This window comes from Apteryx rowi, unplaced genomic scaffold, assembly GCF_003343035.1.
Source record: "Apteryx rowi isolate R43461 unplaced genomic scaffold, aptRow1 scaffold_899, whole genome shotgun sequence".
NCBI lineage: Eukaryota > Metazoa > Chordata > Aves > Apterygiformes > Apterygidae > Apteryx > Apteryx rowi.
Genome location: NW_020451203.1, coordinates 85,273 through 100,485, shown reverse-complemented (window position 1 = coordinate 100,485; position 15,213 = coordinate 85,273). Strand labels below are relative to the sequence as shown.

The following is a 15,213-nucleotide window of genomic DNA, read 5'->3' as shown; positions in this document are numbered from 1 at the left end:
TGAGGACTGTCTTTCCTCAGAGAATTGTTGGATTCAGTTTTCTCACGCACGAATAATTTACCTCAGGGCATAAATTTACTTTTGGATCAGGTGTTATATTTTTAACGAACATTTCCAAAAAAAGCTTGTTACTACAGCATTCACTTTCAACATAGCTTATCACCTACTACTCATCACTAGCAACTTGACACTGAACTGTTTTCCTCAGCTGCTATAATTCTGTACAGTATTCTGCTACTGCTTGACCAAAAAACAGTATATAGCCATGCAAATATTTTAAGTATGCTATTCTCCCTTGGCCTCCAACCACATTAGTGTGCCAACTAACATGAAGTATTAATTACAAACTGTTGCTTGCTCCATATTGCTGTATCTGATCTAAAGAGTTGAAAAAGCAATGTTCTCTAACAATTCCAACTTGCAAATGAAAAGGAAGATAAATAGTTGAAGTGCTAATAAATTATTCTCCTGCTAAAATTCACCACTTTCTGGATTGGTGGAGTAATTGCAATCCTCCTGATTAGATTTTGGAAGTAGATTTAGAGCTTCCAGCTCTCAGATTTATTATTTGTTGAAGGGAAAGCCTTATACCTCTTAGATAACTAATTTTATTTTAAAACACTTTACTGAAGATCTAATAATATATGCAAATAAGAACTTCAAATATGTGGGTTTTACCCTACATCTGTAAAAACTTGAAATTACAAGGAAAGACCCTGAAGGGGTTTGGTAAAATATTGGAGAATAAAAACAACATATACGTTTTAAGACATTAGGACATGACAATAGAGAACAATATACTTAACCAATAGTGTGTATACCAGTCAGTAAACAGTTGCAATACTTTGGCCTCTAACATGTACATTTGTCTCTATGTCTAAGTGACAGAAAAACTCAAAAGTTATTCATGCCTGTTATATTTCTTCACCAAAAATAAAAGGGCTGTGTTAAACTTTATAGCTAATAGCTTCTATCTGGAAGTCAGTGAAAACCTTCTTGCTTCATTCAACAGATAACATGCATCATCTTCTCTTAAGCTGTAGTGGATGATGTTTTGGAAAAAGGGAAAATAAAAGCTTATGGGGATATGTCTTTCAAAGACTATGCTAACAAATCTTTGGTGCAATCTCTCCAATTCAGAAGCCAAATATCATTAATCAAATGCAAATAATGTAATGGACACTTGATACTGCCTAGCGCTCAGCTTCCCATTAACTTTAGCAGATGGCTAGAATGCTGGTTGCTTTGTTGGGGAGTTGGTTGCTGTGGGCCTAACATACTGAAGACTGAAAAAAAGAGCCTAAAATTCGACCAGCAGTTATTAAACTGTGGTGAGTGTTGCTGTCAATCGTATTGGCTCGGAAGGCAAGTGATAGGACATTACTTAAGCTTTAACAAAGTTGACAGTATGTGCTGTTTACTTCAGTGTTCTCTTAGAAGCATCTCATGTGATAACCGTATGAACACACTGCTCTGAAGAATGCAGTGGTGAACTTCCTCACTTACTTTGTACGAACTGAATAAAAAGAAGAAGAGTAACAAAAAAACTCAGAGCTAATGAAATGAAGTTAACTGCCTTAGAGCCATAGAAGAGCCTGTTATTTTCAAAATACTTTGCCCTGTTGATGGGGTAAAGCAAAGACAACAAGACCGAAAAGCCAGTAGTAGTACCAAACTGCAGGCTACACATCTACTAAATGGGCTCCAAATTATGGAAAAGATGGGAACAAGGATCACAAGCAGTACGGGAAGGAACAAACAGTAACAACAAAGTTTTCTGATGGAGCTGGTTTTCCTCCAGATTTGAGCCCTACCACAGTAACTCCAGCTTCTCTCAACATTCCCTGCATCTTCCTTCTTTTACCTTCATCTCTATTCAATAGCTTCACCTCCCCTCCCCGAGCAACAGGCAGTACATGCTGTGGCTGGTTCTCTACTCCCCTGTCAGAGTCTAACACAATGCCAACCAAAAGTTAAGTCCAAAGTTTAAGACAAGGTGCAGATGCACTCAACATAAGGTGAGTACAGGCAATTAAGGTGCTTTGCGTGACCATTCCAGTCCAGTTAAAGGTGGCTCCAAGAAAGCATCTCCCAGCTGACTAATCTACAGACCTGCATTATTAGAGAGCAGAGCACCTACCTTGCCTAGAAACTAAGGTATGTCAATGGCCAGATTAGAATTATCATTTAATCTGAATTAAATCTGTGCAAATAGCTTTTTGCTAAGGTCCAAACCTTACTCCAGACTCGGTGTCTATTTCTAAAAATAAGAGCTACCATTGTACAGGTGTCACCACTGCTACCAGAAGGATCAATTTGGTCTTGCAGACATAGTCATGCTTTACGGGGTGTCCTTCAGTAGTTTATTTCAGAAAGGCAAAACAATGAAATTGATCATCTTCTCTAGAACCTATGCCTCAGAAATGAGATATTTAATAATGCTATTAAGTAAAGTTACAGGGACACTGTACAGCACTTCAGAAGAAACAAGATAGAGCTGTCAGTAACCTTGGGGATAAAAAAAACCCACTGTCCTATATCAGTGTGACATGGAGTTCAAACTACATGTGCTATTTGTAGCTGGTACTACTTCTGCAATATCAGCTTATTTTTCTCATGACTCCAAGAATTCCCATTTGCCCAGCGTTTAATTCACTTCACTTGAAGCCTTCCTTGTCCAGCCACTGAAATTTGCTTTAGGAGTTCATTCACTATCATTTCTACAACACAGGATCGTACTAACATACAGTGCAATAAAATGGTACTTTGTACTAGAGTATAAGTTGATATTTACTTTTAAATAAAGACTGGAATAGTCTGGAACTCAGAATGAAACTTGAGATTCTGCTTTAACTAAAAGCTACTTCAATATTTTACACAAACATTTCTACCCAATCCTCTCATATTCTCAATTTATGCTGTTCAGGTACAGCATTTGGCTTCAGCTCATTAAAGAACAATTTAAACTGCAATTTCCTACCTGAACCTTGATTTTTTAATTTTATTTTTTAATGACCTATCTTAAGTAGGGAAAACAAATGGCTTGACTAAAAACTCTGCTTGTTTAGCTGGTGCATCTTCAATTCTGTGCAGTATTTTAGCCCATTAATCAGAGCATAAAAAATTCCAGCTCATGTCTTGATTATACACACAGGCTGCTTTTATTCACATGCTCCATGTAAAACATAAGCAGCAACACTGAAGAGAAAGTAGAGATACGGATAAAGAAGGCTGGTCTTTGACAAGTTACTTACCACAGATGCACCCCGGCCAGTTTGGGTACTACCAAGCCAAGGCATATTGATAGGTGTGCCAGGATTACTATGAGTATAAGGAGTAGTTCCCTGAATATTTACCAGATCATCACGAGCATGTATAACTAAGAAATCATCAGCCCTACAAATGAAACAACATTACAAATTACATTCCAAGCAACAATGTTAAATACTGTGCTTTCTTACAGGGTAAATTTATGCACAAGTCAAGCTGCATTACTGGAAACATAGAAACTATACCCTTTATTTTCTATTTCCATGTCATCATCAACCCAGGTATAGATTTGGGTAGCTAAAATCGCAGAAACATCTAGTTCTTGGATGTCATGACTTGATGCAATGGCAATGCAGTTCCGATTTGCCTGAAAAAGTAATACAAAAAAGAACTGTTACAAAAGGCATACTCGAAAGCATGCTTTTTGGAGTTGTCCTGGTTTTGGTAGAATTGTTCACAAAAAAATACAGTTAATCAGTTTGCAAATACAAACATTTATGCCTAATCTATATAGTTAAATGGGCTAAACTTGATGTTTCCTTTTTAAAAGTTTGTTTTTATCTGGGATAGCAACATACACAATTTGTATTTTAAACCTTCTCTCGCAAGCAGCTCTAGTTTCTCCTTATTTGTCTCAGAGAACCAAGAGGTTACTGCCCAGCATACTATACTACACTGCTTGCAACCACCTCCCCTCCTCTCATCCACTACTTAAGACTTAAATGGTTAGATAAGACAGTCACTATTTCCTTGTGGCATTGGATAGGGAAGGAAGAGGAAAAAACACTACCACATAAAAGCTTAAAGAAAAAAGTAGAGAGGCTCCCTCTCCCTTCCTTCTATTTGCACAATAATTAAAAAAAGAAGACAGTCTGTAATAGAACTGGGTGTCTTTAACAGCATAAGTATGAAGTGCTTTAGAGAAAGAATTCAAGCTGTATCAAGGCAGCGGGCAAAGGATATACCCACTCACAATGGGGTAGCCACCTGTTTAACAGATGGAAGTACCACACTGTTATCATACCTCCTTTATACTTACTTTATTGACTGCAAAAGCAGTAATGATGTCAGACTCTTTATGAATTATTCTTGCCTTTCCTCCTGGGTATCCCAGATCTGTTTCTATCTGTATTTAAAAAGTAGAGCATATTTAAATGCAACAAGTTTTTACGCAACTTTTTTTTTTCCTGGAAGTACAGAGACCAAACACAATCATATTTGTCTCAATTTTAAGCATAATAAATATGACAAATATGATCTGTAATTATTATGGTAAATGTTTCATGTGTAATCTAGCTTCCCAGTGCCATGTTGAGATAACCTCAGCAACACATAAAACTTAATCTGTCGTAAGTCCCACTTACTGTGTTCATTCTCATAAATTTTTCAGGGTTACTGAAAACCAGTGAGGCTACATGTATAGTAGGGGGTGTTGATAAAAAAAAGTTTTGATGTTTTATGCTTAGAAAAAAAAGGGTTTTGCTAAGTCTCTTCACATTCTTATCAAAACTTTTAATTCCATCACTAAAAGTGACGAACTAGTCCAAAAGAAAGCACATACAAGATCCAGAGCAGGAAAATAAGTTTGAACTTTTTCCAACTCATCTGTTCTTCACAATTGCATAAATCTGCTAAGTTGCCCTGCACATTCCAATACTGCAAAACAAATAGCAGCTATTTTAAAAATTAATTTTACTATCAATTTTTGTTTTGTTACACAATCTAATGTAGTATTTGACTCTTGTTTACCTTTTCTTATTTTAGAAAATAGAAAATTGTATTTTTAAGATGAATCCAGCTGTATGCCAGCACATAATCAAATTCTAAACTGCAACTCCTAGCAGCACTGCAGTACTCCTATTCAAAATTAAAGAGCTCAGAATTGTAAGTATTAAATTGACAGACTAAAAGAACTGTTGTAGATACAGGAGAATTTTACAGTAAGAAAAGGCACTGCAAAATAGAACTGGTGATATGAAAATTCAAACCTTAAGTGTAAAATTTTGTACTTCCTCTAAAATTAAAGCATTATTCTAGAACTGCTGTTTTCCAGCCTCTCCAGCTCAATTTCTTAATTCTCCAGTCTTCAAAAGATTTACCCAAGGGTATTTTAATATTTCAACAACAGTAAGATGGTGCTGTCCAAAAAGCTGCTCACTGGCAAAATGTGTACGAACTGCAAACAGTCTTTTTCAAGGTTTGGAAAAAGGCTGTAGCTGTTACATACCATGGAATGGAATACCCCTTTTTTTAGGTCAAAACCAGAATTTACAAAACATGTGTTGCTACTCTAGTAATCTTATATCCTAGCTAAAGCTGCAAAAGCCTGAACTGACAATCAGGTACAAAAAGTGACCTGCATTATATGGTGAACAAACTCAAGAAATTAAGATTTATTTATATATATATATATATTTTTTTTTACGGTCAGTCAGCTCCAATTAGCTAACTGCTAATACTGTTCCATCATATAAATGGGAACACAAAGTGATTAATTATTTATTCTCACCAGTTTTGTAAAAAGTCAACCTGAAGAATACAGCAACTTTCTTGAAAGATTGTTAAGAGAGACTGAAAAGCTGTAATACTGTTTCTAGAAATGTGAATAAAAATATTTTAAAGATGTTGTACAGGCTAATTCATCACTACCTTAAAACTAAGGCTCATTAAAAGTTTTAAATATCAAACTAGTGTGATGCTAACAAACAGCACTTTGACTTCAGACTACAATTATCCATCTTCACCTATGGGGGACTATTCTAGCCATTACAGATAGGTCAAAACTCCTGTGTACCACTTCCCATAGCGCTACTGAATTTTCCAAGCCACTTGGGCAAATCTCAGCCTCCAATCTGTGGTTGGAATAGCTATGGAATTTGATAATACTGTGCTTACCTGGTTATTTAATCCAGCTTTCTAGGATATATTTCATTTCAGATAGGCTCTATATCAAGAGTAGTCTAACATCTAAGTGCTTGCAAAACTAAGTTTTTCAGTTTCTTTGCTATGTTGGCAACAATTTTTAAGAGTTACCAACACCACTTTAAAAAAAGGATTTCATAATAATGTAAAGTCTAAATAATTTGAGCATTACTATCGTGTACCTTATTGACGATGGGCTCTTCCACTGTAGAATTTTTCATGGTTTCACTGTGGTCCTCTAATGACTTCACAAACAAAAGAACAACCACAGAACAAAAAAATAAAGATAAGACACAACATACAAAGTACCAAGGAAATCCTTAATTCCTTGTTATTTACTCCAACAGAGAACAATTAAAACACAACAGTAAATTTGCACACACATGCACATCACATAGGTATTTTGTTGTACAGCAACAGTAATTCTCAAATTCCAAACTCCATATTGAGTGCAGAAGATATTAATTTACATATTTTGTACGGTCAGATTTCTTGGAAAATAAGTAATCACTGACATATCAGTAACAGCTGGAAACAAAGCTAACAAGCCCATACTGTGCAAGGCTGCCAACAATCCTACTTAGAAACATATAAAACATCTCAAATATTTCAAAAAACCTCTCCATATAGCATAGTAGCATGGCTGCATTAACATAAGACATTATCAGAAATAAGGCATCTTCAAAAGACAAGACAAAAAGAATTACTTCCTCTCAACTGCAATCTGCACTGAACACAAGTAGCTTCAACATATAAACACCCAAGCAAGCTAGTAGTCTAGCTGTGCCAGGACAAAGATGAGCTCATGCAGAACTCCTTGCTGCCATGGCTTTACTAGGGATGAATACTCCTTCCTCCTACATGCTTAGTGTGTTCTGATCTGATCCTCTCTCCTCTGTTTCTGCAGCTAGGTAGTTTTTCTATGATACAAGTCATTCTTTTGAATGTCACTTACTGACCTGAAGCATTTAACCTAGAAATAATTTAACAAAGGAGCAAAAATAAAACACTAATCCAAAGTCATTCAGTAAGTTTTGGCATGAGGTGGTTAGATAATTAAGAACTGTCAGAGTTTTAGACTGAGGAATTGAAACGAAAAATAGGAATGATTATGGGAGGAAGATGCAAGTTTAAAGACATGCTACATTTAAAGGCATTCTGTGCATCGTATGGAATTAGGTATAAGTATAGCCAAGTTCAAAATTTTTAAAATTATTATCCTACCTTTCATCTAAAGATGAAACTTTTAAAAAACATTAATCCAAAGGACAACTCTTTTGAATAATGCCAGTCCTGCTGATATGCTATTCTGAGACTCTAAAGGTCACAGTTTGACAAGTGTGGGACAGAGGAAGATATGATACACTACATGCAATTTTACTGTGCTACACTGTGACGTGGTCAAACCACCCTGTACAGGCAGACCTGATCAACAGAACTGCTCAGTTTGAGGACTGGCAGCAGCCTTATCGATTGGAGGACAAGTGGCAGAACTATGGGCTAGAATTCCTGGGAGCAGAAAAGATACTGCACACTAATAAATCCGTCCAGGAGCAGGGGTTAAACAAAACACCCCAACAGCTATGGAGGGGGAAAAACAACAAACCCCAACATGCAGACCTACAACTTGGAAACATTTAAGTGAGTCTGTGATGTGGAATACAGCTAGAGAAGGTTACTGTCCCTGTAACTGTTGCATGATCATTTTCTTTTTAAAACTGAAACATAACATGATGGAAACCAGTGGGTAAATCTGGAATGGCCAGAATAAATATGGCAAGGATAAACTCAGATTTTTAAAATTTTGACTGATTAGGTTAGAAGTATTTTGATCTTTGAAATTTTAAAGTTTGCCATTCTTCTGAGGTAGCTTCTATAATGATCTTAAGAAAGCTGACTACATTTTTCAGGCAGCCTACAATTGAGACACTGATTATTTCTGTTTTCAATGAAACAATGGGACAGAGATTTTCAGTGAAAAATACTGTAGACATAGACACAGTCATAGACAAGTTAATTATTCATTCAGACCCTAGAAARAAAAAAAAAAAAAAAGGCAGATTTCTTAAAAGCTCACAGATTAACCTGCAACAGTTTATACACCATACGAACCTCATTTAGGCATCGCTTCTTTGTAAAAATATTTCTGATAAAGGTTTCCTGGACTTCTTCCTGTTTAACCAAGTACTGCCAAAGCCTCTTCACAGATAGTGCAACATGACTGTTAGATCTACAGATCAAAGTTAAAATGAGTATTTATATCATGCTCATACTTACAAGAAACAGCAATAATTTATATGCTAAATCAAACTAAGTCAGAAGAAAAACTAAAGCTGAACTATAGCTCTCTAAGCACTGGACAGCATCTATCTGCAAATATGCTGGTACCATCTTCCTGGCAGACCTACAGATGGGAGGGGGTACAAAGGGAAGGAAGAATATTTTGACCTCCTACCTTGAGGAAAATCAGAAAAACCTCTCTTTCAGAGATTATTACACAAAAATAAGATCAGCGTACAGATTATTTATTAGCCTACCTCAGTCTTCAAAACACAGAAAACACAGATCATTTACACCTATTGCTAATAAAAGCTCCTAACACAAGGACAATGATTGACTAATATTTCCTATTAAGGAACAGATCATCAGCTGTGCGGCATCTCTGAAACAACTGTGACAAGTCAGAATACCGTAGGATCAGATCAGAGAAGACAGTAGCTTTTTACTGGGGTGGCTTATTTTAATAAAGAGTAATACATGTACAACCAATGTAAGTATTGATTAAAAAAGGGGAAAAAAAAAAAAGGGGACTTTAACTGTTGACACTCATGCCTAGAAACCATATGCTAAAGTAAAACTTATGAATACAACTATAGCTCCTTAAGGCAGGCCCAAAACCATCAAACCCTAAATCACTTGAAATAATGTTAAAAATAATGTCATACAACAGATGCATGTCTCATAAAACATAGACCACAACACAAATGTTAGGCTGTCCCTTTTTTATTTTTTTATTTTTTATTATTATTATTTTTTAAATCAACTCAAGTTACAGGGCGGGTGGGAAAGTGTGATAAGCCTAAGATATTTTGCAACAAAAAGCTGGCTTTTCTGTTGGTTCTACAACTATAGATGACAGTAAGATTAAAAAAGCATAAGTCTGCAAAAAAGTGACAATTAAAAACTGAGCATTCTTCTCTGGCTGAAACATGGAGTTTTATGGACAGCTACACAAATATTATAAATGGTAGACATTTCTTCCCTTGATTTTAGGAAACAGTATTGATAAGAACCTAGTTTTATTCCCTCCAAAGGAGGGACAATTATTTAATTCATTGTTACTCATCCTTAATGATCATTTCTCTCAAGGTAAGTTTGGTATTTTTCCTTTTATCAACAGTCAACCATAGTTATTCTTTACAGACACTCAGAATCAGTAGGCTATGTTAAGCTTCAATTAAAAAAATATTAAAAACAAAGTTACAAATATGACCATTTTTCTTGGTCTTGCTTTGGACCAGATATGCATGAATTCTGATGCGTACTCACAATTTACAAATGGGATTATTAGAACAAATCTAGAAAGTGGCATATGTAGTTATGGTCTATCACCTGCACTGACAACACAATATGCTAGATATATAATAAAATATATTATAGTCAGTATTTACAGCCGTCACACACACWCACCTGAATGGAGTGTTTGTAGGCTCAAGTAAAGTTTTATGACGAAGTAGTGCAGGACCAGCAGCTAATGCATCCTCAAAAGCAKGAACTGAAATATAATGTTGAGGTGGGCCCCCATACAGCTCAAGACGTCGGAGAAGGACTTGTTCCCAGCGCTGTAGTGTTTTCAGAACTGCATGGCATATTGGGGAGCTAACTGGAAGCTCTAAAAAGAGAAGTAAACAATTTAAAAAAACCCTGCTTCTCCATTACAATCATTACATGGATAATCTCACTGCTGAAGGCTGGATAGTACTTCAAATAACCCCATATTTAAGCTTCATTCAAACCTCAACTTAATACTTGCAAGTATTAAGAGATGAACTGCTTTATGCTGCCTGAGCTAGATACAGCAGCAGCATTCTCCAAGGCTGACTGAAAATAAGCACGAAATAGGAATGACATTCTTTGAACGACAAGGTGGGAGGGAAGTATAGGGCTCACTGAGAAATACATTTTATAAATACTCTTTTATGCCTAAGAGTCATAAAGGAAAAACTAAGTGTGCAAATAAAGTACTTGAGAACAAAGAGACTTCTGCTGTGAAAATGGTATTTTGGATCCATTATTTGCTAACTGCTGAGCGTTCCTTCTCACCCAATCTTCTAAACCACCCATCACATTATTCCGTAAACATAATGATCACAACAATTTTATCACAAACTAGGAAAAAGGTTAAGAACATTTCAATTAAAAATAAAACTAGAACATTTTTATTATTCAACACATGACTGATTTTTAAATGTTGTTATTAAATATGGAAAGACAACTCTGCTGCTCATTACCTGAAAGATCATGTCCAGCCAAAGGGTAGAAAGTCTTCAAATTGTGAAGTACCAGCTGAACCATTGCCAATCGCATCAGTGACCAACTAACAAGAAAGCACTATGTCATTTACTAATAAGAAAATAAGTTTCTCATGTATTCACAATTAGGATTTTTTTAAAGCTTTAAATCCTCATGTTATAAACTGTTGAGAACTATAAACAGTATTTTTAGACTTTTAAAAATATTTTGAATGCAAGAGTCACTATACCATGTATTAACAAGTAAAACATGAACTGTGAATTACTAACTAAAAAGTCTAGGTAATGCAYTTCCAAGAAATCTCAAGTAACTGCTGCATTATCTCAAAATCAAATAGCCACAAATGCAAGTCTGACCCCTGCAGACATCTTGAACTCTAAGTTACTTACCTGTATGAATTCGAATTAGAATGTTCTTGATTATGTGAATTTGATGCAAACACTTCTCCATCAATATCATCATCTTCATCACTTTCCTGACTCTCTTCTGAATCATATTCCATTCTACTTTGCGATGGAAGAAAAGGCTAAAAAAAACGGGCAATATTCCTTGAGTATCTTCTATCCAACACTTAGTAATATTTAATGTTTTATATAAAAAGCAGGTATATCATCTAAGTCAATTTAGTAATATTTTGAGTTTGTACCTCATTAAAAGTTAAGTGTTCGTGGACATAGCGTATCTCAACAGCTTACCTATTTTCTAAACCACTCAAAATTCTAATGCCAAAAATGAAAGTTGTACTATTTTTCCAAGTCTTACTTTGCATTAATTCTACCTCAAACTTCATGCCTCTGCCTCCTTCTCCCGGTCTTCAAGTGGCTCAGGGGACTAAGGAACAAAAAAAATCCTATCCCTTGCCTGCAGAGGTCTGTATTTATGACAAGACCACTATCACTGCCCCACTGTGTTATTCACTACTTGTGATTTGTTTTTTGTCCTTGATCCTAAAATACTACTTATGTATCTTTTTGTTGATATGGCTGATATATAAGTATATAATATAGAAACATGTTATACAACTGTATATAATTACACCGATTTCTAGAAAGGAAAACACACATTTTCACATCAGTATAAAACTCTGGACTTTAGTTGTGTATCTTTCTTACTCTTATTTGTAATCTTAAGAAAAGGCGTTCTTAACACAGCAAGCCTTCCGCATGAGTACTCCTTTATAACATTACATTTGGAAGATCTGCCACAGCAGACTTTACACAAGACAATTTAACTTGATTCCTAGTAAGTATACAAGTTTATTTCACCTGTCCCCATTTGACACCAACGATAAAAAGCTTCTCCCATTTCCTTTTTCATCTAAATAGCTGATCCATACTTACCCGCACATTTGTACTCTGTAACTGTAAAAAGGCAACATGTTACTGTGTTCATATCATTATCTGAAATTAAATCAATTTCATAATAAGTTTTAAAGAAAGCTGTTTCAAATACAGCAGCTGCAGCTAATATTTTAGAAATAGTTGAAATATGAGTAATGACAAAAGTTAGCTTATATCACACAACTTAATTTTAATATCTAGAATAAAGGCTAAGCAGAAAAAAATTACTACTCCAAAAGTGATAAAAGACACTCTAAATTCTGTAATAGCAAAAAATTACCTTTGCAATGAAATAATCCCAGATACTAAGCTCAGGAGGAATAAATTTTTCTTTGTAAGATGGAGATTCCTGCTCTACCAATGGCAATGAAGGTGACTGAGAACTCTCTTTTGGAGAGGTTTTTGACGAAAGCCTGAAACGCTTTTGCTGTTTCTCTCCATCATCTACAGAGGAAGAAACCAAAAGTACAATATATTGTTTTGGGTTGCTTGCCACACACACACMCCCCCCCGTCCTGCTTTTTTTTTTTTCTTTCTTTCTTTTTTGAAAAAAGAGATTCATGACAGAAAGCAGAAGTCTTCCTCACTACAAGTTCTTAGAATTTTAGCTTAGCATTTCTATATGAATCAAGTGTAAAGAAAATTAATCCTCAGATATGCAAAACTAACAGAACTAGAACTCAAAAAGGGGACAACTGCCAGTAAACATAATATATGGTAGGAGAATATGCACATAACTGCATTAGAAACTTTCTTCTTATAACACAGGTGACATATCACAGTTCAAGCAATAATATTACAAAGAACTAGATTACTTAAATACTACCGAATGTTGATCTAAGCATGTTTTTTTTTAGGACAAGCCAACAGTCTTATCTTTCAAAATATGTAGTGCAAGTATTTAAGCTTACCATTCCTACTGCAAGTTTCTACAAATGAAGATTTTCACCCGTTCTATCGATGACCTGCTTTCAGAGGACCCCTGAACAGTGTCCTAACAAAACTTGTCCAGCAAACATAAAAGGCCCCGTTTTCACCAATACAATCAGAGATGTACCTTATCAACAGGGAAGAACTGCAGTGACTAGTTGTTTGTAGTAACACTCTAGTTCCAAAGAGTTGAGGGTTCCCCCTCCCTTCAGATTGCCTTTATTCGGTGGAAAAAGCGGCTAAGAGATTTCTTCCAATGACATTCTCCAGAATGAGAGTACTCAAGGAAACCATTTTTCCAGGCTATCAGAAAAATCTTAATGCAGTTGTGCTACAACTACATGAACACACAAGCTTTGTTCTGGAGCCTTTATTTTTCTGATTAAGAAAAGTATCAAAATCATCAACAGGGAAAAAGTAACGGCTYGCTTTAGGAATTAAGAGGCTCACTTAACCATCTGATGACCTGAAATCATTCCTGTTCTTGGTAGCTGAACTCTATTTGAATAAAGTCTTTTTATCAGTAGAGAAGGAATGATGTGGATTGCCACTTTGAACAACAAAGCAGCATTCTGATTTTCCACAACATTTTAGTGGTGGAAGGGAAGAGGGAGAAAGGGAACCAATTCTGAGATGTAATATAACAAGATGACCTTTGTCCATCTTCAGTTACAAGAAGACAAACAAACACCCTTGCATCCATTTCTTCATTGACTGTAAAACTGGCTCTTTATTTTCAAAGTAGTAGATAGATATAATATATGGAGACTAATTACTATAGTGAAACAATTAAATGGAATCAAGGCTTAGATAAAACAAAGCAAGCTGAATTGTTAAGATAAAAAGGAAGTCATTTTTAAACAACCTCTGTAAGAAGAAAAAACTCAAACTTTTACTGCCTATTTAACTGAATACTGAACATTTAACTTTTTTCCTTAAGTAATTCAAAATCTTCATTTTATGGTTATCCAATTAAGGTTTGAAAATTAGGGTATCATCCAGAAGAACCATGGAACAAACCTGGACCCTACTTTTCTTTAAGTACAAAAAACAGTTAAGGAGGTCTATGAAAACCTTTCCATACAACATTTGTTTCTTGTTTAATTAAGTGGCTTTTTTATTTTGTATATAGTAAAAATCAGACCGGGTGGCAGGTCACAAAAGATGTCATCTACATGCCTCTGCTAAGTAAAGGGGAATGTGGGCTGCCTTATGGTTTAAATCTTTGACTGATGTAATAAAACAGCAGTAATAAACAGGCTCCAAGACAAGCAACCTGCAGGCTAAAAAAAAAAAAAAAAAAAAAAAGCAGCTGACCCAGACATTAGATATTCCAAGTCACTGAGTACAACCATCAACATAAGAACAGAGCTGAGCCACACTGGTTTTCAAGGATGAAGATGAAGATCAAATACATATGGCTGCTTTATGTTCTAATCTTATTTCTTTCTGATACCAAAGGTCCACAAAAGCTTCTACAGAAGCTGCTGAAATTACTTTTTCCTGTTAATAACACTGAGGATGACTCAAAAAGAGGCAGCAACCGTATGTATGACTGGAGGGAACTACTGCAAGAAGTACTTCCGAGCCCTATTTTTTGTTTACATGTTTTATCCAGAAGAGGCTTTTTAGTCTTGACGCTTGAAAAACTATTTCCTTCAAAACTCTTACGGGTACTCCAGTCACTTGAAGACAGAAGATCTAACAGTCTGGACAAAGGAAAAACAGAGCCTGTTTAAGAAGTTGTACGCTACACTTACAACTTACACGTTCATAACAGAAATGTTTCCCTGAGCCAACTGTGAACCCTGAGCAGTATTTAAATTTTTTTTTTTTAAGTTTATATTTTTATGCCTCACTTGCACATAAAAAATGTTTTTATTATGAGAAGGGTTTTTTTTTCAGTGGGCGCAATTATTTCCCTAAATTCAGTGGCTGATTTTTTTCATATTAATTTTCTGAACAAAAAATTGTCTAAGAATTTTCAAAACCATTTTTGACCACAATTGGGCCATTACAGCTACAAACAGCTGAACTACAAAACAATTTCTGTAGAATCTAGTAAAAGCTGGAGACAATATTTCATCATGCACACCATCCTGAAGTTAGGATATTGTGATAGTCTGTTATCCTACCACACCGTAACATAGACTTCTTTCCCCCATTAGGGATATTATTTGGAATTCACTTACCTGTATTTAGAGCTGCAAACATAATA

General features: G+C 35.4%; 1 protein-coding gene across 14 annotated transcripts in view; it reads right to left on the bottom strand.

Moving 5' to 3' along the window:
• Nucleotides 1-15,213, bottom strand: part of DMXL1 (Dmx like 1) — a 76,227-nt gene that overhangs the window by 8,654 nt on the left and 52,360 nt on the right. For 10 of the 14 annotated variants that reach the window (XM_026091076.1, XM_026091078.1, XM_026091081.1 and 7 more), the window contains 9 exons: nt 12,346-12,509; nt 11,115-11,251; nt 10,704-10,789; nt 9,883-10,084; nt 8,305-8,422; nt 6,375-6,437; nt 4,310-4,396; nt 3,516-3,637; nt 3,255-3,396 (listed from right to left, as the gene is read on the bottom strand). In XM_026091076.1, coding sequence (XP_025946861.1) covers nt 3,255-3,396; nt 3,516-3,637; nt 4,310-4,396; nt 6,375-6,437; nt 8,305-8,422; nt 9,883-10,084; nt 10,704-10,789; nt 11,115-11,251; nt 12,346-12,509 — 1,121 coding nt within the window. The remainder of the gene's footprint in view (nt 1-3,254; nt 3,397-3,515; nt 3,638-4,309; nt 4,397-6,374; nt 6,438-8,304; nt 8,423-9,882; nt 10,085-10,703; nt 10,790-11,114; nt 11,252-12,345; nt 12,510-15,213) is intronic. The other 4 variants (XM_026091079.1, XM_026091082.1, XM_026091087.1 and 1 more) reach the window with 2 other exon arrangements.